Source organism: Colias eurytheme, chromosome 20, assembly GCF_061535395.1.
Source record: "Colias eurytheme isolate Ceu_HAF_F1 chromosome 20, ilColEury1 Martin Lab GWU primary, whole genome shotgun sequence".
Classification (NCBI taxonomy): Eukaryota; Metazoa; Arthropoda; class Insecta; order Lepidoptera; family Pieridae; genus Colias; species Colias eurytheme.
Genome location: NC_142999.1, coordinates 3669786 through 3696278, shown reverse-complemented (window position 1 = coordinate 3696278; position 26493 = coordinate 3669786). Strand labels below are relative to the sequence as shown.

The following is a 26493-nucleotide window of genomic DNA, read 5'->3' as shown; positions in this document are numbered from 1 at the left end:
CATTTCCCGCTTCAGATTAAAACTTATAAACTTGAAAAATAATTATTATAAAGAAAATTGTAGTTTAATTTTTCTGCCAGATTTTCGATTACGTCTGCTCTATCGTGGCTCTATCGTATTAAATTATGCAGTGCTAAACTTTTTATGTAAGTACACAACAAAATAAATTATGCGTATTTTTTTTAACACCCAACCAACAATCCAACCATTCCAATTTCCACAGTTTATTATTTTTTAAACAGTCAGCTAGTTTACCAAAATTTAATTTGCTCCAGTATGGTGTGCTACTTAGAGGTGTGCTGTGTGCATTTTGTTGGGCCGGGCAAGGGACATTCTTCTCATTTAAAACACTATATAGGCGTGATAAATATAGAAGAATTATTTTTCAGGGACATAGTTTCTAAAAAGAAAGGAATTTTAAAATGATGGCAAGTAAATTTTGTAATAAACGCGCTCTTTTCATATTTATTTTTGAGTCTCTAATTGCCAGTTGCCATATCGAAAATTATATTTTATTTCTCAATGTTGGTATAATCTTAGAAAAATATAAGTTTACTTAAAAATTAAAAGTTTATTATTTATTTACATAGTATTTATTCAGAAGATTTTTTAATTGATTATTTCTATAGATACAAAGATTAGTATTGGAGTAGTTCAAAGTGAACATAGGCACAGATGTTTGGCGCCAGCGGAAATGAAATTTAACTGTATGTTGGTATGCCTGTAGTTACTACGTGGTCGCAATATTACGGAAATGTAAACATGCACAGATAATTTCGTTACATTTATAAATTTGGTGCCTTTATAAAATAAAAGTGGCGTCATAATTCTATAATTACATGTACATTACTTTTAAAAGTATTTACATAACTGTGATTATCACGCTTACCTCTTTTGATTTTCTGTGACCGATGTGAATATAGGCAAAAGCGTAGTGAAGCGCTGTAGAATTCGAGTCCGCTAATGGCGGACGCTAATAATTTTGGAAGTTTCGTGATTCTATTGTTCTGTTTTAAGTATAATATTAGCGACATAATCTAGTGGATAAGTTTTTATTCAGTGATTGCATACAGAAAGTTAAGAATGTGTAAGTGATATGAAATGTTCAACTTGATCATGACAAAAGCGACCGCTAGCTATGTAACCTTTTCCATAACCTCGTTTATGCGAATGGAGTAGATATGTGATCGATGTGTGTGCGTCGGTGAACGATTTTTCGTCATTTCGCGTTATAATTTGTGCGAAGTATTCGGGTTATTAGTGATGGAAGTGTCCGCGTCGCGGTTTTGCAATCCGACGCCCGTTTTCGATGTAACGTAAGTGAGCCGGTCGATCGCAAAAGCTAGTTTAAGCGGGGACGGCTGCTACCAGCCGAACATGGCTGCTACGCAGGCAGAGTCTCAGCGTAGTGAAACGAGCGTAGATCAGACTCCATCGGAGCAGCTCAGTGATTCTCGGAACGCTCTGATACAAAACGGCACCGATAAGTCCGTCGGGCGCGTTCCGCTCGATGGCGTTGTGAATACAAAGAGCAAATCGCCTATGTCGGTCGAGCCAGGTCAGCCCCGGGACGGGGGCGATGTGCCGGGCCACGACCGGGGAGAGAGGCCGGGACCTGACCAATACGGCGGGTATAGGTATCCGGAAGGTACAGATCCTTATTATTCGCCGAGGCCAGGTTTCCCTGGTAAACCGAGGCCGCCTCAACAACAAAGATTCTTTCCGGGTCAGGCTGTGTCGCAAGCACCAGGCCCGACACCCACGTTAAATTCGTTGTTACAATCGAGTGGCGCGCCGCCACACCGTTATCCGAACAGTTATGACCAGCCTCAGGGCGCCTATGGGCCGGGCTGGCCACCGCCACGGCCTATGCCACCTTATAATCCACAAGGAGGACCATACAGAAATTCAACGGTGAGTGGCTTCTGTTTTCTAAACACTTAATATTCCAAATTTTGAAAAAGCTTTTCTTTAATTTGAGTTTAGCATTGCATTGATTATAAATCTCTTGTTTGTGTGTTTTAAATCATTTATTTAAAGATAACATAGTAGTGTACATTATTTGAGTTTGAATTATTTCCACAAATACAAATGTTTGCATTAAACAAAGAAATATATCAAATATTCATATAATTATATCAATATGGTATAACTGTATAATGCCTTCCAGCCTGTATGCCGATAGTAAAGGAAACATCGTACAAAAAAAAAAGATCTAATTTAATATTCACCGTAAATAAGTAAAGTAGTAAACAATGTCAGGTAATTTGGAAACTTTTGGCATAATTTAAACATAACGAGTTGCAGTATGTTATGATATTCAGTATTTTATTTAAAAATATACCATGCTATAATAGCGAAAGTAAATTTTTAAATGTCTTCAAAACAACAATTTGTAAGACGAACAAGCAATTTATGTTTTTTTTTATTTCCATAGATGTTTTTTAGGGAACAACTTTAGTTTTAATTGCAAAACTAGAATTTTAAAGCATAATATGCAGACTCATTTAACAAAAAAGGTTTTCAGTTTTCACCAAACAGTTGGAGCCATAATATGATATATCCCAAATACATAGTTTAAATCGAACACCTGTTAAATAATACACAAGTAGCTATCTTACTCATTATACCTTATTTCAACTATGACAAATGGACTTAGAACCTAATATATGAAAAGTATGGAAATTGAGCAGTTCCAGAAATGAAGAAGTACCTATATAATATAGCATGATGGTCTGTTCGTGTTTAACTCCTAATACTTCCTCCTTCAATAAATATGCTCTATCAAAATCACTACGTAGTACGTAGTATAAAACAAAGTCATGCTCCGTGTCTGACTGCGCCTTTCTAGATTTTCTTCTCCTAGACCATGCTACATCTATCTACTGTCTTGATGGTTTTTCTTAATGAAGTTTTCAAAAGTGTTACATAGGCAGAATACTAAAATTTTCTAAAAGGACCATTGTTACTTATTCTTAAATTTTGTGTGGACAAAGAAAAATAGAAATAGTATAAAACAAACATAATCCTAATATCCATCTAGACATATATTATTAGTATCTATATTGCAAAATTACATGTGGTTATCTTTTTTGTACAGATGTGGAAATCAATATTTGTTCAGGACTATCCAAGTCATTAATGGGGAAAAATTTTAAGTTAGCCAAGATTTGTAATTTTTATAATAATTTAAACTAATTAGTTTTGCCATTTCTAAGATTTAACATCCTGAACTTTCATTCCTTAATAAATCAAATTCAAATCATAAAAATTAGATAAAGTATAGTTTTTTTGGGAACAATCAATTATTGTGATATTCATAAATCATAATATCTTTTGTATGTGTATAATTTTAGCAAAGAGTACTTTTAATATGGGCGTATAGAAAACAAAAGTTGTTCCAGCTACTAATTCATAACTACTATCTATTTGAAATGTAATTTTGTCCTGTAAAATTATCTTTCTGGCTTTGCCTTTTTTGTTCAAACTAACAAATTGTATGCTAAGACATTTCTCGAGAACCATACAAAGCATTGGTGAAAATCAAATGAAAATAATAAAGGAAAATAATCTTTTAAAAGGTGATGTAAAACATTCCTACAAATACCAAAGTTCCTTCAAACTTTTGTTTAAATTTGAAATTTGGCCGAAGCAACAAAAAGCATCTCATCAAGCACTAAATTTTAACCTAAACATCAAGTGATTCTGCTCACTCGACCAATCTAAGTTTACAGGCATTGAAAAATCAATCTCATAAAGCAACATAATCAAAAGAGACAGCCGTTTATGGGGGAAATTTTCACAAATTTCCATATTTTCAAGGGTATCAAAAAATACAGAGTACTTACTACCCGTGATCACATAATCTTGAAATTCTGTATGTAGCAACGTCTTTTAGCACACACAAAATAAGAATCGTGAAAAGTCATGTCATAAGGAGTGGTCAGTATATACCTATATAGCAATTTTGGAAAAATATAAAAACAGTTATTTCAAATTAGATTTCCGCCCGCGGCTTCGCTCGCGTTTTCAAAGAAAAACCCGCATAGTTTCCATTCTTGCGGGCTTTCCGGGACAAAAAGCCTTATGTCTTATTCAGCTACCTACATACAAAATTTTATTGTAATCTGTTCAGTAGTATTTGCATGGAAGAGTAACAAACATCCATCGATCCTCATAAACTATTAGTATGATGAATAAATAGTTAATTGATATTTTTAGGCACTTATGGGCATGACTATGGCAACTAAAGTTATTTAATAAGATACATACCTACTACACAATCAAATTTTGTCTTGACAAAATTAACTAAAACATGAAATCTATATCAGACGTACAACATACAGTTTAAATATGTGGTACAAAAGATTATTTTTTTCAAACAATCAAATTTAGAATATAAATTCTATTTAATATCAACAATCAACAAACGAAATACAAGTTTGTGTATAATAATGTACATAATATCAATATCAGATTACATTATATATATTATATACCTATTACTAGCTTTCCGCTCGCGGTTTCGCTCGCTTTGTCTAAAACATAATAAAGTATATACCTACTAAACCTTCCTCTTGAATCACTCTATCAGGTCTATCTATTAAAAAAAACCGTATCAAAATCCGTTGCGTAGTTTTAATGATTTAAGTATACATAGGGACATAGGGACAGAGAAAGCGACTTTGTTTTAAATACTATGTAGTGATTTCGAAAATAATGATCAAGGTAGGTAGGTATGTGAACAAAGATATTCTTAGTAAAGTGGTACTATGAGGAAATGCGTTGCACTCTTTGTTTACAAAAAGGCAGCAGGCTGAGCCATCAAAAGCCTGCGTCACGGTCGTGTGTGTCGGATGAAAAAAGGAAAAAAACTAGCACTGGAGAAATAACAAAGCTGGCTGCCGCTGCTAGCGGGTATAAAAACGAAAGTGCAGCGATAGTGAAAGTTTGATGTGTAGGCAAATATTACAAGCTTCTAGGCGGAGATTTGTGCGTTCCCCTGCGAACTACGAAACGTTGTAAGAGCCACCGCTCTGCGGTACTTCTGCGTCGTTTTGCAGTTTCCACGTCGCGCACATACATTATGTAGAGGTGACGCCGTCAGACTGTGTTTGAAGGTATCAACCATGTATCAACATAAATGGAACTTGACATCTGACACTTGTATATCTTGCTAAGCGTCAGCTTGGAAGGGTGGTCTACTCCGACATTCCCTTGATGTATGTTTGCTGTGATAGTATATAAATACACTTGACGCCGCGCCACTTGTACCATTGAATATACTTTAAACATTAATGGTTATCATTTACAGCCATTCTTGTAGATATTATCACTGCACCAGTTGTGCTGGTTATGCATTTTTAGAAAAATATAAAAATTAGTCGAAAGAGGTGAATATTTATTTTGGTCTCGACAGCTCAATGCGGTAAGTGCTAGTTGGCACCATAGATTGCCATAAAACAATGCATCGAGCACGTGCCTATTTACTCTTTAGAGTTCACATTCAAGGTCGTACGCATTTGTAAGGATGTACCTGTGTAGGTTGGCTGGCCAACAAATACCGGTTACGTAATGTTGTCCCACTTCCCACGATGCGGCTGTTCTTCCGTTCGTCAAGGCTTTGCAATTGGTCGATTATTGTTTACAAGTTATGCATTTGGAATGGTAGCGCACGATTGTGGTTACGGCTTTCTTTGTGTTTGTTCCGGCGTTAACGTTTTCATTTTTGAATCCCGTTTTGCTACTTAACCGAGTATGTTTTTAAGATGTGATAGGTATTGGTTGGCATTTTATGTTATTCATGTTTCTCAAGACATACCTAGTTAGTTCTTTAAATTAAATAGTATTTTGTTCTCCTCCTTGGTCCACAAGGTCCTCCTTGTTAGTGCAAAATAGTCACATGAATTCGATGTTAGCTGATTGAAATTTCTATGACGATATCTTGATGATTTCGCAAATGGCTCAAGCAAACAACTGTTATGGAATTAGTCATTTATCTCAATATGTTGTTTACCCACAATCGTATTAGATAGTTGTCGATAAGGAGACACGTGGTTACGGGGTCGTCGACCCGACATACTCGTGCTCGCCGACAGCTCGGTAATAATAATAAAATGTTTCCGTGCGACTGGTTCAAGGGCGAGCCGCTGATATCGGCGCCCGCTATATTTAGATTTAGCTGTGTGATGAGATGTTTACAATGTGTTACATTTCTTTTCATTCTCGACATTCCGATACCGCTACTTTCCCACGACTTCCTAAACAAAAGGACGCTTTAGTTGTTGTGGTGACAAAGTCAACGGACTGAACTAACTAGCAGCATTGGGTGAGTCGTCGAAATCTGCCACTAATAAACAGCAGAGCGCTTAGTGCTCTTGATTATCAATTAACGTTCTAGTGATCGATATTCTATTCTCTTCGTATTTAGGGCGGTACGTGGTGCGTAGTTCAGCCCGAGTAAATTTCGCTCTCGCTTTCGTATTGCAATAGCGGTGTGTACATGAAAACGAGATGAATGGACCGACGGATGCCGTTCATTCTGAGTCCGTGATGTGGATTTCGTAAAATCAATGGCGTACGTCTCGGACCCGTGTTCTAGATTATCTCGCAATAACGTTGCCCTGTTATTACGCCTTCTGTTTAACATTATACTCATCATACGATTGAGCTTATAATGACTAAATGGTTTTCACAATCATGCTTATGATTTTGAATCAGTATAGAAATAACCAATCGCATAGGATATTATAGACCAGAGATACAAATACCAATCCTTCCTCTTCTATCTATGACATGAAGTAGGCACCATTCAGTAACTAAGTAGTTATAAACTTGATTTCGCCTTATTGCTTGATAATTGAATCGTTTTAGCTGATAGCTAAAATATGATTAATAATCCTATTCATGCTTTTTAAGTTTTTACCTAATATAACTAAGTACCAAATTAATACCAATACATTTCTTTATACGTAATTATGTCGCAAAAAGATAAGTAACAACATCGATCTTTAATAATAATCAGTAACCCATTCTATTAAGTGATATTTTACCGAATTCAGATTGATTAATTAAACACATCCCAATTACTAATGAACCTCATTTCAGTATCTTACCATCTTACCAAGTAGCGCAGAACAAAACAGTCAATATGCTATAAAGGTTGGGGCGTAATATAAAGCTTTGTTAAGATTACGTTAGGTACAACATGTGCTTTTTCTTAAGTAAGGTCAATCTTACATAAATCTTCGCGGACAAAAACGTCACTCGTCACGTGGCATGCATTCATTCATACAATATTATGTTGTAATGGGGTCGTTAACCGTCGTGACGTCACGTAATTGCCAGTCCCCTGTACCAGTCGGTTGAAATCAAAATGCCGGATTATTAACAAGGGAGACCAGTGTAGGTCAAGCACATCATTGTTGGCTAAAGCTTAACCGATGGTGATCGCGTTTAATTAACCAACATACCCACTAAACGCAAAAGCTAGTTCACGATTTAGAATTCATATTAACACCATTCATATCAAAGTCCAACACAATTATTCAATGACTAGTTAGGTTAATTACCCACAATCATTATCGTTTTACGATAGACACATTTATTATGTTGTCATGCAAGCAACAATGACGTTGTGAGTTAATGAAGAAAATGGGCGCGATTAGCGCATGAAAATTTTAATAAACCTAACCTCAATAATGCAAACGCTATGACGTAACTCACATCGATAAATGTATATGAATGCAAAAGGGGCCACTGCCAAGGACCTCTGTCTGAACGCAGTCAGAAAGGTAAATGACTCATATATACCTACATTCTATAATCTACTGAAGTGTTTCAAAGACGTCACGAAGTATTAATGCGAATTTCGTCTTTGGATTCTCTTTTGTTCCGCTCACTGTTACGTAAGCTTTGTTATTCATGAATCTTGCCAATATTCCGTTGTAATGTGTGTCATAACTAATTTGATACGTATGTGTATCGCACGTGTATTTGTTTTATCAGATTGAGTTTCTTTATTTAACAATGTTTCTTTGTTTAATGATTGTGGGATATACGACACTTGATTAATTAGTAACATAATTCTTCTGAAATGTTATTTCGGAGTAATTGATAGATCGTTGACATAAATTAGTCATTCAATTAGTGTCCTCAACTCAATCTCAAGCCAGAAGTCTAAACTGATTTGTGTCTAGATAGCAAAATTTAAATTCGATTTGTCAATGACATCATATCCACAGAGGGGTGAATATTTCTTTAATCCAAGCTGTTTGTATATAGCGGGGTGGGTGGCTATACATTTGAGTATACCTACATTAAAAGGTCACGACCGCCGTTATGTACCCGAGATACTATGTACCTAAAGGGAGTTCTTTATTGAAGTCTTGCTTGGGAAAAGGGGTTGCTTTATTAGGTCAGTAACACTCGTAATCCGTTTGTTTACACTTGTTGCATGTAAGTTATGGATTCCGTGTTTACGTGTTGTGATAAGATTTGTATATAAATTGATTGTTTATTTGATAATAACAGTACAAAGATTGCCTTTGTAGGTATATTTTGTCTTGCTTGGACTAAGCACCCAGTTGCTGTCTAGAATTTCATTTTTATTTCTGATTGTATTTACAATTATTCCTTCAGATATGTATATTCCTATATTGGCATCACTCAAATGCAACTATAGAACAACTTGGTTGCAATTTAGTTGTTTCTAAGTACATATTATCTTAACTTATACTGTAGATCATGTTAACAATGTTGTTGCACGTTATTGATTAAGAATCTACTAAATTTACACGAGTCCTTCAGAAATGACTTGCTTCATGAATAAATATTACACTACCTAACATGTTCTAGCTTATACGAAATCATTTCGTGAATAAAAAATTGGATGTTGACTTGAATTTATGTAAGAGCTCTTCCTATACACTCACTATAGACTTGATAAGTGCCTCATTAGGTCAAGTAAAATATAATAACAGTGCAAGCCACCTGTTGCCCAACCAACATTGCGCCTAGTTACTGCGAGCTTGACATTCACGGTACTCGTGACTGAGTAGACCAAAATAACACGCCGTAACCGACCGCATGACACGACGTAATGCTTTTTCTATTAATAGAGCCATAATTAAATACACTCACTCACACATTCGTGTTTTCCTACTACGTGTGAGAGATGTATGCTGATTTTACTAACGTAATAAACTGTTGAACTAACATGTACGCTGTCGTGATATTCAGTATGTCAGGAAAGATGTGTGGATTGCGTTAATTATTATAAGAAGACAAAAATATGCACATGCGACTTGGAATGTTGTTAGTATTTACTGTTAAATACGTTTAGCACGTGTCCTTTAGACCTTTGCCTGAACAGATGATTGTGATGAATACGCTTTACGTCCCATTGTTGATACACAAACAAGTACAAAAAGTAAACCGGTCAGTGGGCTTTTATCGTCTCACAGAAGCACGTTGAAATAAAGTAATAATAGTAATAACATTCAATCGCATCTCATTCATTTTCTCTTTTTCTCACAACAATACAGTTATGGCTCGGCTTTTTTGTAGATACGCAAAGGGATAGCCCGACGGCGTTTAATATGTAAAGGAAGGCAAGGTTACACTCACACGTGCACAGGATATATCTGTGTACAGTGCGTTTGTAGTGGAGGGAATTCCCAACTTTTTACAAACACAATCAAAGAGTTATGTAATGTTTGCTCGTATCCGCCAGCGTACACGGTGTGCTACTGTTGTTTGTACGAATACCGATATTATACATACATTACCGGCCCCTTGTATTAGTCATAGGTCATTAACATTTCTGTTAAACGCTGTTTACTTTTTGTATACGTCATATTTTATATTACCACTGTAACCTTGTGTTTATGCATCACGTAAACTTACATCCTTTCCTTATCATGTACTTATCAACGAACAACTAACGACTAAACATTAGATCATTATTTCATACTCCACTGTACGTTTTTTGAACGCCAAAATAAAATTATCTAAATTATCGAAGAATAATGAGATCTTTTATATCCAGAAATATGCACACTGATCGGTCTTACCGAGAAATAATAATCATAATTGATAATTAAAGGAAAACAAAATGCTAATTTTGTTGAATTCTAATTTCACCATATTGTAATTTTGTAAGAACTTATCGAACGGAGGTTTTAGTTAAATATGTTAAGTAATGTTACGGCCATTGATAATGACATAACTAATAGTGGGCAAGGCGGCCGTGGTGCACTAGATAGGAATCCGGTCGCATTCCAAGCGATGTGCACTTGCACTATCGATTGGATGCAACTAAATTACTATGTCAAAACATTATTTATAACGCACATAATGTACAGCCATATCGTTTTCATTAAGTACATTAAGTACATGTTATAAGCTATTTCTTAATCTACCGTATGAAAATTAAAGAAACCGTACCGTATGAAAACAAGTCACACATTATAATAGATAGATATCTCTATAGATAGTTCTTTGTAGCTCAGTCTAATACCGAATCTTCGATAGATGTATCGACGAGCTAAGGCTTTCCATATTCCGTTTTTAGCTTGTATTTTGTAGTTTTAAAAATGAACGAGGATTTTGCTCTTGACAAAACGGGACAATATGTTCAGGAATTTTATATTCAATGCATTATTACTCCGAAATGTTATAGTAGATTGTTCTTAAGAGAAATATATTTTATTACTCGGTAACTGAATGTTGGTGAAATTTAAGGAAAAAATTTTACATGTGAGTTCAAAACTGTTTATCGGATAGATATTCTATACGAGTCCTTCAGATTCTATTGTTCAAGTTCTACAATATTCTAAAATGTTTTTCACAAAACAATAAACGTAGGTATAGTAAAGTGGGGCTCTGAAATAAGACATATTCGATTAACCTCTGCAGGATTGTATTTTTATGTCAAATAACGACATGTGTGGGTGATTCATGTGAAATTGTTTTATTACTTGTTTGATCCGTTCTAATAATAGACAATACATTCCAAAACTCGTAACATTGATCAAAACGCATTGTTCTCGATTACATAATGTGCTATAGATAGTGCGTGTAAAAGCGATATAGGTGCGTAGCGGGAGAGTGCGCGGGCTGCGCACCTACCCGCGGGTCAATTACTGCATAAATCAATACGGATGTCGCCCTATGCGGTAGCTCTTTGTTCCAGTCGACTGGAGATACGAGGCCCGTCTCAGTGGTTCCAGCTCTGTCCGGAAAACTCGCTGAGGTATCGCGGGGTCGGATGATTACTTATTAACGTAGGTGGAGGCTGGCGCGGGCGGGCCGCATACAGCTCGTCGCGCGATCGATGCAGTGTCCGCCAATGGCGCGCTCCCGCCCGCGCCCTGCGCAACCCTCGCGCTAACCCCCGCCCTCGCCGCACCCCGATAACACGACGCCCTCATAAATCATTGAATCCTACATAAAATACCCAAATATTCGTAAAAATGTATCTCTAATTGACGTCCAAACTCCTCGTATCGTTCCCCGCTATGCACATTTGTTTGTCGCCAATCCTCAGTCTTAGTTTTGAAATGTAAAACATTTCTATCAAACGGAGCCGACCGATTCCCGGCACTCGTTTGCCTCGGAGCGGGGCTCGTACGGAATAATTGAATTTTCATCATAGAACAAAATGAGAGCTGAAAACTGAAACGGGCGGCATTGTTGGCACAGCGAATTACTTCGGACGTCAATTATTTAGACGTTTTATCTCGTTGAAAATTGATATTACAGTAAAAGCATGTTGATTCTATAGGTAAAATGAGGCTGTTATACGTTAGTAAAAGGGTTTTGTTATGTTAATGTGCAATTTTGCATTGAAATAATGTCCTTTAAAGTAAATTGAAATTGTTTTTATTATATTGAACAATGTTTTATATAACTTTTTCAGCTTACGAATACTTTTATATGACGATATATATAATATTAAGAGAGATTTGATGAAGTTTTATACAATAAACAAGCTATTGTGCTGTCGGATATTTGAGCATGAATATTCAATGAAGTCGTCTCAACGTTATTTGTCTATTTGTTAGAGGGTTTAGTGTCATCATAATACATACATTATTTTTATAACACGAAAGTTATTTTCATACCTTTCATGAGTTATGTATGGAGTCTTTTATAAGATTTATTATGTACATTTTATATTATTCCTTGACTCTTTAGCTCTTAATTAGATTTTGTGTATAATATACAATATATTATGTACAACACATAGCTGTTATGGTTACTACTATGTATTATATAATAATTTTACTTACCTTATGCCGTCGGTAATGGTGTTTGGTAAATGTAATTTTTTTAATCTCAATAAAATGGCTTACCAAATTTTAAGACTGTTGTCAAGGTACCCTCTAGGGTTTGATTTCCTTGCCAATGCCGAAATTTGCGAAAATTATCAGCATAAAAAATGTTTATTTCGATTGCGTTGGCTAATAAATTTGATTTTTTCACAGCTATTAGTCGTAGTCTTGAGTTTTTGATATAAATAAAAAATTTCATCTTGATCCACGCGTTTTTGAGAAAAATGGTCTTGACAGACAGACATTTTATTTGTCAGGTTATCTAGGTATAATGAATATATTTTTTTACATAAGCAAAAATTGAGAATCCATAATTGTTTACTTTTTACGATTAGGTATTGTTGTTAAATACAAAAAAGTTGTTTTAAATATCATTACATCATGATCGCCGGATTTCGTGGTACACTTTTCAGGTTATAATTATTGTGTAGGGGAAACTTTAAAATAATCGATATGAGAACAAATCTTAATTAATTCGTAATTTATTTATTTATTTATTTAAATTAAATACACACAACAGGTCACGATCTTGCCGGACCCACAGGCGTAATAACTAATAAGTCGTACCTAGTACCAATAAGTTTAAACTTAAATGTAAAATTAACTGCAAAATAATAAATTTTAACATTCAATCATTTTATATGCCCTGTATGAGTGTTTGCGTTTCGTCGATAAAAAATATTCGCGTATAAATTCTTGTCTATTGATATTTCGGTGAACTATGACCTCTGTATGAATTGAATGAACGGCAGTGATAAATTGCACCAAAGTTGGACTACAAACATTTATATTCTTTCAACTAGGATACTTTTTATTTTAGGTATAGTAAAAATGTTGTTTTGCTGTCAGGAAGAAGGTAAATCTTTTTCAAGTGTAAGTTTACATGTAGGTGCCAACTGATAGGTATACTAAATAAGACCTGATGTACATATTTATTTTTATTTTATGTTTTATTATTGTATTTATGGTTACCAAAATCTTATAAACATAGGTACTTACATAAAAATCGACAAGGAGTGTGTTAGAACTTAGAGGCTACATAAAACACAACAAATTAGTTCGATATGAAAAGTCTTTGAAAGATTGGGGTATCAAAATCCAATTATTATTTACAATACTCATTGTTTCGTTCATGTTGCAGCCGCCTCGAGGCTACGGCGGGCCCCCGTACGGCGCGGGCGCACCGGGCTCCCAGCAGCCGCCGGGCGCGTACGGGCCCCCGGGCTCGTACCCGCCTCGGTACGCGCCGCCGCCGGGGCCTCCGGGAGCACCCAACTCGAGACCACCATTCTCACCACATCAGGTTTGTTGACATGTTTCTACATTAAGGTAAATAGAGGTACTTAACTGGTTTTAGGTTCTATCAGATTTTACATTTATTTTTTAATGATAAGTACCTATAGTTTGTTCAGTTCGATTGGCACGGCTTGAAGTGTGTGTGTATGTAGCGTTGACCGTGTATTTATAAGGCAAAATACACCTATTCAATAAGGGATAATAAATAATATAAGCTATTGCAAAATATGTACCTATTTAAGCAATTTACTCTATGAATACCAAATTTTATAACATAGAGTTGAATATTAACTACATATTTCGAAAAGGTGATTATTATATCACCTTTACGAAATTGTTATATTATTCGAGTAGGTATCGGATTATCTTATTTATGATATCTTGCTATGAATTATCTATGAATTTATCATAAGATATTTATACACAAAAACTATCGAAATATCTCACTCAATAGGTAAAGTGTGAACACAATTAATATATACTAGCTGTGCCCGCGACTTCGTCCGCGTGGAATAGTGACTGTATAGTAGTTACTACTTAATTTTTGAAGTGAAAACTTCTTTAGCGGTGTTGAGCACTTTTTCTGTAATGGGTATAAAATCTTAAACTCGCGTCAGGACACGTGACCTGATCGAAAAAGCGTAAGACGAATACCATTCCAAAATATCAAACATGCTCAACGTTAATAATCAAGTATTCACTTCTGCCGGCACTCCCGGAGTGCAACCCGTCTTTTTTATTGAATTGAAAGGAAAAACACGTACTACCATAAATAATACAAAGAACTGTTAGTAAAATTTATTACTAAACTGAGCTAAAAAATAAAAAAATAAATACCTAATTAATTTTCTACGTAAAAAATATTTTTAGGCACCAGAGGGGAAGGGAGCAAATTTATTTTTCTTCCTTCCTTGTATGGATGTTTTTGATAATAAATCGTGAAGCAACTGAGCGCCGAGACAAACGTCAAAACGCAAAGGAATAGAATCCGCTATCGATACTAATAATTGACATAAGCGTATGATGTTTTGCTAAGGATTTGTTCACCCTACCAACGACGACGACGACCACGAACAAAATTTTCATCCAGTCGCAATTTAACAAAATAGTGCTAAACACAATTAGAATAAAATATTAAAATTTCCTGTCGTTCTGGTGCTTGGAATTTTTTTTTGAGATCAATGAATGAAAAAATAGATTTTTCGTAGAAACGGTAGCTCCTAGAAAATCGAAAAAAATCTATTTTTTATTAATTGACCTCGAAATTTTTTCTTCCGAGTACCAGTATGACGGGAAATTTTAATATTTTATTTTGAACGAATTTGGTCTGGATGAGAATTTTGGTCGTTGTCGTCGTCGTAATTTTGGTAGTGTGACCGAACCATTACTAAAATGTGATGAGCTTATGTCAATAATAATTAGCGATAGCAGTTTCTATTCCTTAGCGTTTATTCTAATCTCTGCCGTCTCGGCCTGCAGATCTTTCCTGTCTCACGCCTGTAGTAACTAAACCGTTTAGACCGTGCAATAAAAATTAATAAATACCATTTTAAATATTTATAAAAATAAAAAAAACAAAGTCGTCGGAGCTGCCATACCATCATTATCATATCATATATTATATTTTTTTTATAATGGTACATACTTAATTTTAAAGATCGTCGGGAAGTTTGTAAAATTATTATTTATTCCTTTACATTCGTTGCGTTGGTTTTTTTTTAATTTTTAAATTTTTAACTTCGGTTTCTTATTTTCAAGTAAGCGAGACCTACCTCCATTTTACATTCCTACATGTTGATATCTATAAGTTTGTTGCTCCTTGACATCTTTCAATTTGTGGTTACGGTGCCCGTAAGCGTGCACAAATTGTAATGGACCACAGTGACAAAAGAAGTGGTATCTTTAGGAAAAAAAATTGCCAAGGGCCAGGCCTATGTGGCTTTGAGTAGAGTTCAAAATTTCCAGTGTGTGGCTATCCTCTCGCTCCCATATCCCCCTCTTCTTTAATAGACTTTCAACCCATTCCCTTTCCACCCCTAGTAAATGGGATAACCGATTTTGATGTAAACCATATTATCTAATTGTACCTATATGTACACGTCATATCCTGTCGTTTGATGCTCCATTTGGTTTATTTATCTAACCACTGTCACCCCTAAAGTGCCCTATATGTAATAAACGGATGAACCGATTTCGATAAAACATTATTAATTGTAATTCACACGTTGCTCTTTCATATCTTGATATATCTACCGCTTGAGTATATTATTTGACCGCATTCCATTATTGTTCATTCCCACTTTTACCGCTGTAATCTAATAGAAGCTGTAATGGATAAACCGAATTGGATAAAAATATAACTAATATTTTTTCCCACATTCCCACTTTTACCCCTATAAAGGATGAACCGATTTTGATACACTTTATCTAAGAACCAGCGTCGGAAAATATGCTGCCTAACATCAAAACCGCATCTAATTCGGATTACACACACAAACACACACACACATAGCGGTCAAACACTTATCACCCATCTTTTTGCGTCGGGGGTTAAAAATATAATACGACATAATTTAAAGGACATTTTATGTAGAAAATTTACCTAGAAGTAAGCATAATTCTAATTTGACCCCTCCCCCTACTACCTCAGCACTGGGTTTGGGATCGATTTAATAATTTAACCCCTGCTAATTTTTTTTACATATTTTCATTGTACAGACATCACTTTTCTAGAATTTTATTATATGTATTGATGATTGATGATTGATGATTGACCACGCGCAAGGTTACTAATTTCCACTACATCCTCACGCAAATCGTCAATTTTTATTAACATTGAATCTGTTAATAAAAAAAAAATCAAAAGATAACTGTATTATACCTTATTTTATTAAAAAGCTACTAACAAATAAAGTTTTATCAAGAACTAAAGTGACCTTCTTTGGGCGTTTAATATAGTCTTGTAAAAGTTATAAGTAGTTACCTACATAAAAATAAAATTTCATCATTTTCTTATTTTGTCATAGTTACTTAACTTTAACTAATTAAAAACATGAATATAATTATAATTATAAAGAATAAATACAAAAGCTACAACTTACCTTTTGTGGGAACGCAAGAAGGCGAAAATTAAAAAAAAAGCCGAAGATTTATAACAATGTAACGAATGAACACAATCACTGTTATCTACTATTACCTATATTAACTGTAATGGTGTCTTGTTTGACATCAAATAATAAACATCTACCCTCACTTATAAAAATTTAGTACATAAATATTCACATGAAATATAAGCGCACCTGAAATGGACTCTGGTAAGATATGAATTATTTATTTAACTTTAAAAAAAAAACAACCTCACCAACATCATAATATTTAAATTATGAATTTCCAAGAAGCGTTAATATTATGTAAATTGATTTGATTTTAATGAAATCTCATAGATGGCGCTGTTTTAAATTTGTGTTTAAACTACTAAGATCCATTATACTGTTTCTCTGCCAAAATTACTTAAATGACGTAGTTTTTATAGTGTAAAGGTAGACAATAGCATGGCTTACTCGAAAACAACATTTAAACATGAGTCTTTAGATTGTACGCTATCGTAGTACAGAGAATACGTAAGAAAAATAAAGGTTCACAGCTCCTCCCCCGCAGGTGATAGCTTGATAATATGTAGCCTATAGCCTGACCCGACCTGTTAGTAATATTCATGCAAAATTTGAAGTCAATCTATGCAGTACTTTTCGAGATTAGCCCGGTCAAACATACAGACAAACAGACAAACAGACAAACCGACAAACAGACAAACAGACAAAAATTCTAAAAACTATGTTTTTGGCTTCTATATCGATTAAAGATCATGGATTATGTATTCTTTTAAAAAAATATTCAATGTACAGTTTTGACTTTCCTACGATTTTATTATATGTATAGATGTATAAGGTTATCGTTCGAACATCTAAGAATCATAAATCGCATATTTTGAAATATGGAATTAATTTTTATTGTCGGACATAAGCAGACGATGCCTTTGATATGTTGATAGGTAATAATTTATCAGAAAAAAGTTCCTTCTATGCACTAAAGAGTAAGCCTGTGTGCCTTTCCAGACAAGCATTTTACTCTTTTGATAAAGGTTTTGTCGCTTTCTATGCTTCGTTAACAAACTATAGGATTCATTAAAGAAGGATTATCTTAGAAGTTAGAGGTATTGATTGGAAATTTGGAACCGAAAAATTAAATTCCGTTGATGAATAAATACGGACTGTCTTTTATTTTCTTTAACGGTTTAACTACTGTGCCGATTTTTACAAAATTTTGCTTGACATGACGTCACGTCACATTTCTAATGGAGCTACTGAATCGATTTCAAAAATTGAAGTTATAAATTCTTATATGTAGTTCTTATAGCACTATTTGCCTCATTCGGTTACATAATGAAATCTTTGGTATTTCTATACCGAAAGAAAGACGATAAAAAATTCAAGTACAGCGAAGTAGAGAAGGCAAAGTTATCAGTGCTGAATCTGATCTAGTAGTATCGGATTTACCGTTCCCTTGCACAAATACAGTGAAGGAATAGTCAATGTATTTGTGCGCACACACTTGTGCTCAATAATAGTGCCCATTTAGTTGACTAACTTTGCTTTAATCCTTAGGTATTGGGGTTTTACTTTTTTACCCGACTGCCAAAGAAGGAGGGTAATGTTTTTCGAGTGTATGTAAGTATGTATGTATGTCTTTTCCTTTGTGACCACCTGTAGCCTAAACGGCTTGATGGGTTTTGATGTATGAGGTATCGTTAGATTTGTCTTGATTACGGGAGTGTCATAGGATACATTTTATCCTAAAAGTCCCACGGGATAAAGACATAATAATATTTTTTTAGTGTGCAGTCGGGTATTTTGTTTTTTTAATAATAATTGTCTTGTATTCATAACATATTAATATTTAGTAGGTAAATATGCTATCTGTATAAGCTGCATAAAACAGGCCCAATGTTTGCTAAGTTTGAGTTTGGAAATGACTTGAAAAATAATACATTAAATATTTTATTTTACGTCTTAAATAACTTACAAAATGCATACATAAGAAACAATACAAAAACAAAAATTCCAGTTCCTCAAAATGAAAATAAAAAACAATAGGTATAGGTAAGTATTAACGTTTCAGTAGCATTTACTTTTTTTTTAATTTTAACTCAAATTGTGTACCTATAGGGTACAATGATATACAGGGTAGAAGGTTAAGATGGGGCATGAAGGGCAGGTACCTTAACCGTTGTAGCTACATAAAAACGTTCTTAGGAGACTATCCTTAAATTCTTGAGAAATTTTAATCTGCATTCACAGATTTTTGAAAAAATGTACGGTCAGCAAGGAAATGGGCAGTTTTCAAAAAAATTTTTTTTGATGCCAATCGATCCAGTTTCTCATGGGGATCAAAACACTCTAAAAGACCAACTGAGGTATGAGTACTAGAAAAGTCAGAAATCGCGAAAAACTATTTCCACACATTCACTAAGAAAATAAGTGATTCAACAAAAGATGCGCTAATAGAAAACTCCAAAGAGATTTTTCAATATTTTTTGTTTCTGATTATTAAAACACATACTGATAATAAGAAGAAACATTAATTTAATTAAACGGTTGTCAAAGAAAATAAAAAATAACAAAAAACAACTTTTAAAGTGGTGATAATTCTAAATTACTAAATTTTCCCCGTAACCATCTGCAAAATGCAACTCTGCGTGCATAGTCCCCAGATTGCAATGCTTGGACTAATCGCCCATGGCGGTAGCATTTGTAGCCGTATTTCTTCCATGTTTTTTATTTAAACTATCCAGTGCGAACAACCAACTTCGACGGCAACTTGTCTTGAAGAAATTTCGGGATATGCTTCCACAAGTGCTAAAATTGCTATCACCGTATTCTCATTCAATACGCGTGAACGACGATGACGTGTCAAGCTTTTCTTAAATGAGCCACTTTCTGCTAGATTTTTTACAAGTTTCACAATTACTTACCTTCCGCGTCGGTACATGTCGCATTGGGTATTTATTCCTGTACCATTCCAATGCAACTGTTGGGTTTTTATTATTTAAAAAGTAAGCCTCTAACAGATCTAAACGTTCCAAATTATTTAAGTACATTTTTAGTGAAGACGGAGTGATTTTTGGTAACTTTTGTTTTCTATGTGTTATTGTTTACATAAGCCATAAAAATGTGACGTGTTCGTTCGATATTCAAATTTAAATAATTTTTCATCTCGTGCACGTCGAGCTGCCAGCCACCGCCTGCTCACGCCCCGCGTCGCTGGCATGTTATGCTGCTGTGCCTTTGTCTTTTTACTTGTTCATAAATGAAAATAGTTTTTCACGATTTCTGACTTTTCTAGTACTCATACCTCAGTTGGTCTTTTAGAGTGTTTTGATCCCCATGAGTAACTGGATCGATTGGCATCAAAAAAAAATTTTTTGAAAACTGCCGATTTCCTTGCTGACCGTACATTTTTTCAAAAATCTGTGAATGCAGATTAAAATTTCTCAAGAATTTAAGGATAGTCTCCTAAGAACGTTTTCATGTAGCTACAACGGTTAAGGTACCTGCCCTTCATGCCCCGTCTTAACCTTCCACCCTGTATTATGCTTTTCATTTAATTTTGAATAGCCAGCTGTTTCCAGAATATTGTATGAATTCAATGTTTGTTTTGATTCTGGAAACATAATCAAATAAGAAACTTGAGCTTATCACGATGAAAAATATGTGTATGATTAAATTCCTCGTAGTCAGGATCAGATCGGCTTCATACATAAGATTAAAATGAACTTCCACCTAAAACTTAGAAGCACTCTTCATCGTCATATTACGCGATTCATGTTCAAGTCGAAACTAGAGAGCCTCTAACGTTTCTAAGAAACGTTGAGCCGGCGACGCGTCGGCGCGTCGGAGCCTCATCCACTCACGTGAAAATAAACGTTCTATCTTACTTTTGAAATCCTTTCGAGGGATACTCGCCCTAACTCTACGGCGATACGGCCTAACATGGCGTGGCTGTCGCACGTTTGAATGACGTAAGCCGTTCTGCGCGCTCGCTGACGTAAGCTCGTTGTGCAACGAAGCCCGAGGTACATTTTGAAGCAGGGCTCTTGGAGCGAACTCGCGTAGAAATCGACGACGTTAAGAAACGCTGTGACAAGACGCAAGGTCGTTTTGAAACCGTGCTTGTCGGGTAAATCACTTAAAGTACTATTGTCTCCTTTTATACAACGCTATCATGTCGTTTTTGTTTTGCGTCGCCACCTTACATCGAGAGGACACACAATTCACTGCGTTTTTGTTGGCCCACAATGATTTCCTCTTGAAGTCTTAAACTATACAGATATTTTCCCCACTTTAACTAAAATAAAATCATCTAGGCATTTGTCTTATCTCTTTAACACCTAGGGATGATGATAAGACTAGACAAAATAAAATATCATTAGTCATTCGATTAAAATTTCATTATCATTAGTCAATAGTTTCAAGATAGAAAAGTGACAAAAAACAGGCTCTTGTTTCATTAGAAAGGATCGTGTTAAATTTTCACAAAAGAGAAAGATATAAATTCCTATTTATCTTACCGTGTTGCACATTGATTTGTACAAATGTTCAGAGTATCAAAAAGATTGTATACGAAGATCCGGTGTTAGCATCTAGGCTATCTCTACGTAACGTGCACGCTGTCAAATACACGTTGCCTATCCCGGGATATAGTTTTAGTGTTGTATTTCTTAGATATCGAAGCAATGCGAGAGTTCTTCGTAAGGTCCTGCTGTGATTATTTGCTCGCTGTTTATTTTTCCTTTATCAATATGTAGTGTACCTATTTTACAGCACACAATGGCTTTTATGAAATGACAAAATATTTATACTAATAGATCATTGACTACCGAAATAAGTAGTAAAAATAATTAAATTAATTATTAATTATTAATTATTATTAATTATTAATTTTTAATTATTAATTATTTAACTAAAGAAATATCATTTCGTTGCGAAAGATTATGCTCAAAAAACTTACTCAAAGACTAAAATACAAAATGATAATTCCCTTACACACTCTTGCAATCATTTTCATCGTAGGATTGATGATTGATCCCAATTCGAATGAATTAATATGAATAATATTTCGGATCATGGGTTATTATTTTATGCGATAAATCATAGCGCCATTTATTGAGACAAAACATAACACGCAGACTTATTAAATAGAATTATGAGTAACAAAGAATATACATACTGCAATGTTTCAAATTTATGTGTGTTATATTTTATAACTGTTATTATTTGTTTTATACTGTTTAGTGTATACGTATCAATTTCATTATTTGAGAAAATGATATTCTACATCTCGACTATACACCATAAATATTAGTTCTAGCAAAAGCTAATCTTTCTAGAGCATTATACTTTATAGAAAAGTTATAAGCGATATGTTTTAGTTTTTTAACTTTAGTGTTAGAGCTATCAGTATCACACATTGAATTGATCCGTGTAAAGTGGCTCTTTTTATCATTCATTCGTCAGAATACATCTAGACGATGATATTATAAAAGCAAAAAGATGTTCTATCGAAGTGTCTGAATTGTTTTGATGAAAATATATTTGTGAAAATAAAAGAGGGAATACTGAAATGGAAAATCGTATTAAATATAAGGAATAGCGCAAAATAGCGTGCAACTATAGTTTTCGAGGAAACCCGCAGGCTAAATTTGCTAACAAAGCAGCTTTATGTACATATTATATACAGTACGTAATTTATGTTGTCAGATCACTATAGTGTTACAATTATATGTAATAGCTTTGTGAATACTATAAAACTTATATAAGGGTAAGAACATTTTCTAATAATTCCAAATTAAACTGCCAAATACATTCAACGTTGGCATTTGTGTTATCATTATTCTGTAGTGTGTAACGTATCATGTATGTTTTGTATGTGTGCGTCATACTATATAGTCCTAAGGTTCTACAGTTTAAGAGCAGTTGCGCACTTGTAATAACAGCAGTTGTGAATACATTATTATACACCCTACAGTCTACTAAAGTGTTTCATTACCACAAGATATTGCATGGCGACCCTGCCAGTGCTGCCTCGCGGCAGTACTGAGCTATGGATCATTTTTGAAAAATAATATTTTAAAAGTGAAAATTTAAACAAATAATTTTTATGCGTATTCGCAAATCGCAATGTACCGGATAGAAAATTTATTAATATAATAAAAAAATCGACGAACGTGAATATGGAAATTAAGAACAGAATTTATTTGACGAAGAAAGTTTTTTTTAAAACAAAAAAAATCTATGGAAATTTGGAATATCATCTAGTTATGAAAAATTGTGAAATAAAATTGGAGATTTGGAAGGATGCAGCTGGAGCCGGGAGATCAGCCAGTGTGAATAGCAGACGTTTTCCCAAATTGACCAGAATCCCGAATGTCCCGAAATTCAAGAGTGACGACGGAATAAAAGTTTAATTTCGTGAAAAAAAAGCTAAAAGTGAAATTTAAAGTTCAAGCAGTGTATTTTACTTTAATGTAAGGTAACGAATTATTTTAGTTAAAAGATTTATTTTTTTTGTCAAAAACCATTATTACCTATGTTATATTTATTATACATAAATATAGCTATGCTATGTATAATCAAAGTACTTAGTAACAGATAATTCTATTAGTTCATTGTTTGTTTTATAAAGCGCTACCAAATAGGGAAATGGTATGCAGCGTCTGTAATTTCGTCTCATATTTCGTGCTACCGTGTAGGTAACAAGGTAGCCACAATGCATCGTTCTGTGCATTTTATAAAATGTTCGTAATGAAATACGATCTTGTCAATTCAATTGAGTGTGAAACTTTAATTTTTTTTAATTAACATTTTGGATTCGGAGGGTCACACTAATTTCATAAATAATGATTGTAATGAAACTTATATTTCAATATTTAAAACATGATTTAAAGAGACTAAAGTAGAAGTATATTCTTATTTGATTAAATGAATTACCATGATAAATATCTAATGATATTTGTGAATAATAGACGAAGAGAAAAAGTAAATATTTGTCGTTGTATGAATACAAAAAAAATTACTCAGATTGTTTTTTTTTTTATTAGGATATAGATGGAATCTTAGCTTGATCACCTAAGTTTTTTCTTTTATATTCCTATCAAAAATTAAATAATGTGACATTTAATTACTCGAAGAAATAAGAATTAATATTGTATGAAAAATAAAAATAAATTAATATGTAAGCCTGAGAGCTACAATTGAAAAGTGAAATGATATGATTTATTGTTAGAAACAAGATACACCAGGATACAAGACAGGCACGAATCCTTGTAATTCTGATCATGATTAGGTCGAGCTACCACTCGTGAAGATAACTTGGACACATGGTATGAATAAAGGTATAAAATATATGATAATATAATGATGTGTTAAAAGAACTGCCTGAATTAATGTTAATGTTATAATAAATAAATAAATATATTTCTTGTATCTTGAATTATTGAATATAATAAGATGAATAATATAAAACACGACGGTGTTATTAATTATAATTATGATAAATATTAAGAGGGAAGATTACCCTAAATGAAATTGTGTATCTTGATATTGTTGTACGTATGAGGAAGTACATAAAGAATAAAATATATGAAGAAAATTGAATACAGATAATGAACATTATGTCGTTTCTAAGTATGATGTGTAAACTGTAAGCACATAAATAAACGTATTCTATGAGGATATATTGTAAGATATATTGAAAGATAATTATTATTTTACTCGGATATGACTATTAATTAATTACGGACTGTGACATTTTTAAATACGGATATGACGATAAAATATTTTCTAATATTGTATAATTTTTCCATTATTTTCGTACATGAAAAGTTAATTAAAATTATTTGTTTTAATCTATTAGTATTAGTTACTATGTAGTGTGTAAGCCAATGTGTAATCATATAGAATGTTCTTTTTTGGAGTTTTAAAAATAAGTAATTATTAATAAGTGGAAACCCATGCTATTGTTTTAATTTTAATTTTGATTTTATTTACTCGTTTATATGATAGGTATTAAGATATGTAACCAATAACGAAGAAAAAATTTGCATTATATTCAGCTAAAAAAAAATGTTAATTACTATTTTTTTTATTATTTTCTATGAGGGGAGATGTAGTGTGTAACGTATCATGTATGTTTTGTATGTGTGCGTCATACTATATAGTCCTAAGGTTCTACAGTTTAAGAGCAGTTGTGCACTTGTAATAACAGCAGTTGTGAATACATTATTATACACCCTACAGTCTACTAAAGTGTTTCATTAATAACAAGCCATTGCAATTCACATTGATATAATATAGGCCTTAAAAGAATGAAATTTAAAAAACAACTAAGCTTATATACAGCAACTATTAAGCATATCACCTGCTCACATAGCCCATTGTGAAGCATGTGGAATTGAATAAATTTTATTTGAAATTTTGAACGACTTTTCTACGATATATGATGCGTGAATGGTTAATTGGTCTTTTAAAAATGTGTCTAATTTTCTTTAAATATGGCTGGGCCACTGGCCTACACAGTCCTTGATTCATAACATAAGCTAAATAAAACATACACAGAGGTTAAGAAAATTACTATTTATCTTTAAAACGTGAGTTCTCTTCTTTACATGTATTTTTATGATATGGTGTTACTTGATTTATAAGAAATCGGTGTAATTATACTTCCTAAAATATTGGTAGATACCACAATAATACAAAAAGTATTTGTGGTAAGTATAATATTTTTCATCCACCTAATCAGTTTTGTTTAATTCCTCTCCAGTTGGTCCATAGATGGTGATATTTTACTTTTGTTTTGTTTTTGTTGTTTTATTTAACTCTTGAGTCAGTATTCATGTATCACTTTGCTCTAATTGTAGATTGTAATGGAAATGATACGAAACGCACTTTTATTTTGAAAAAATAAGATGGTATATTTCTTATATCATTACTACCGAACTAATTCGTTTAAAATCCATAGGCCTCTTAATGGCCTCTTTATTCTCCATCGTATGGCACAACACAAGATACCGGCTGTTTCTTTACAGAGATAGTGATTTATAAAATTGCACTCCATAGATAGTTGTCATTGGAAAAGCATTAATCCTTAATGATCGGTTGCCAGTTGCTACTCAGACTAGATTGTTCGCTACAGTCCATAAGCTATAAATCTTATTGGATTAAGAACGTACGCATATTATATAAGTTGAGTGGACTGTTGTGTTTAAATGATTTCCAATTGTCTCTTACTGCTTTTGTTGAAATATGTAATATCCACCGAACTATGTATCGAGGTTCGAAGTTATAATGTGATTTTCTAGACACGGGAAGATATATATTTTTAAATACATACTAAATGGTTTTAATCGATCTGTCTAAATTTTAAGGAATGTGTTGTTTTTGCTTGTTAATTGTAAATCATTCACTGTACGCTAAAAAGAAAGCTCGCTCATAAAAACCGGATAGAACTTCAACACGAAGTAGGTAAGGTTTGTTGACATTGGGTATTTGATATGATGCCGCGAGTGAGTAGCTGCGAAAGCCGGATAGTTAGGCGAGATCTGTTGTATGCGGGTATCGCGGGAATCCGGGCCGCATCCGGGTGCAATGAATGCGACGACGTTTTCAAGGGCGCGCCTCAGGTGATGACGTACGATACGTACCCCACTGCCTCCTAACCACCCGCGGGTGTACCACCCACCTAATAATGCACGTCTGCGCCCTGTCTGCCGCGTCCGAACCCACTGCAACCTTAAGTACTCCTTAGAAAA

At 33.9% G+C, this 26493-nt stretch overlaps 1 protein-coding gene across 5 annotated transcripts in view; it reads left to right on the top strand.

Annotated features, from left to right (window-relative positions):
* The first annotated feature begins 725 nt into the window (after positions 1-725).
* osa (trithorax group protein osa) overlaps positions 726-26493 on the top strand; it is a 97673-nt gene continuing 71905 nt past the window's right edge. For all 5 annotated transcript variants that reach the window (XM_090113671.1, XM_090113670.1, XM_090113669.1 and 2 more), the window contains exons 1-2: positions 726-1914; positions 13477-13638. In XM_090113671.1, coding sequence (XP_089969797.1) covers positions 1378-1914; positions 13477-13638 — 699 coding nt within the window. In that variant the 5' untranslated portion in view covers positions 726-1377. The remainder of the gene's footprint in view (positions 1915-13476; positions 13639-26493) is intronic.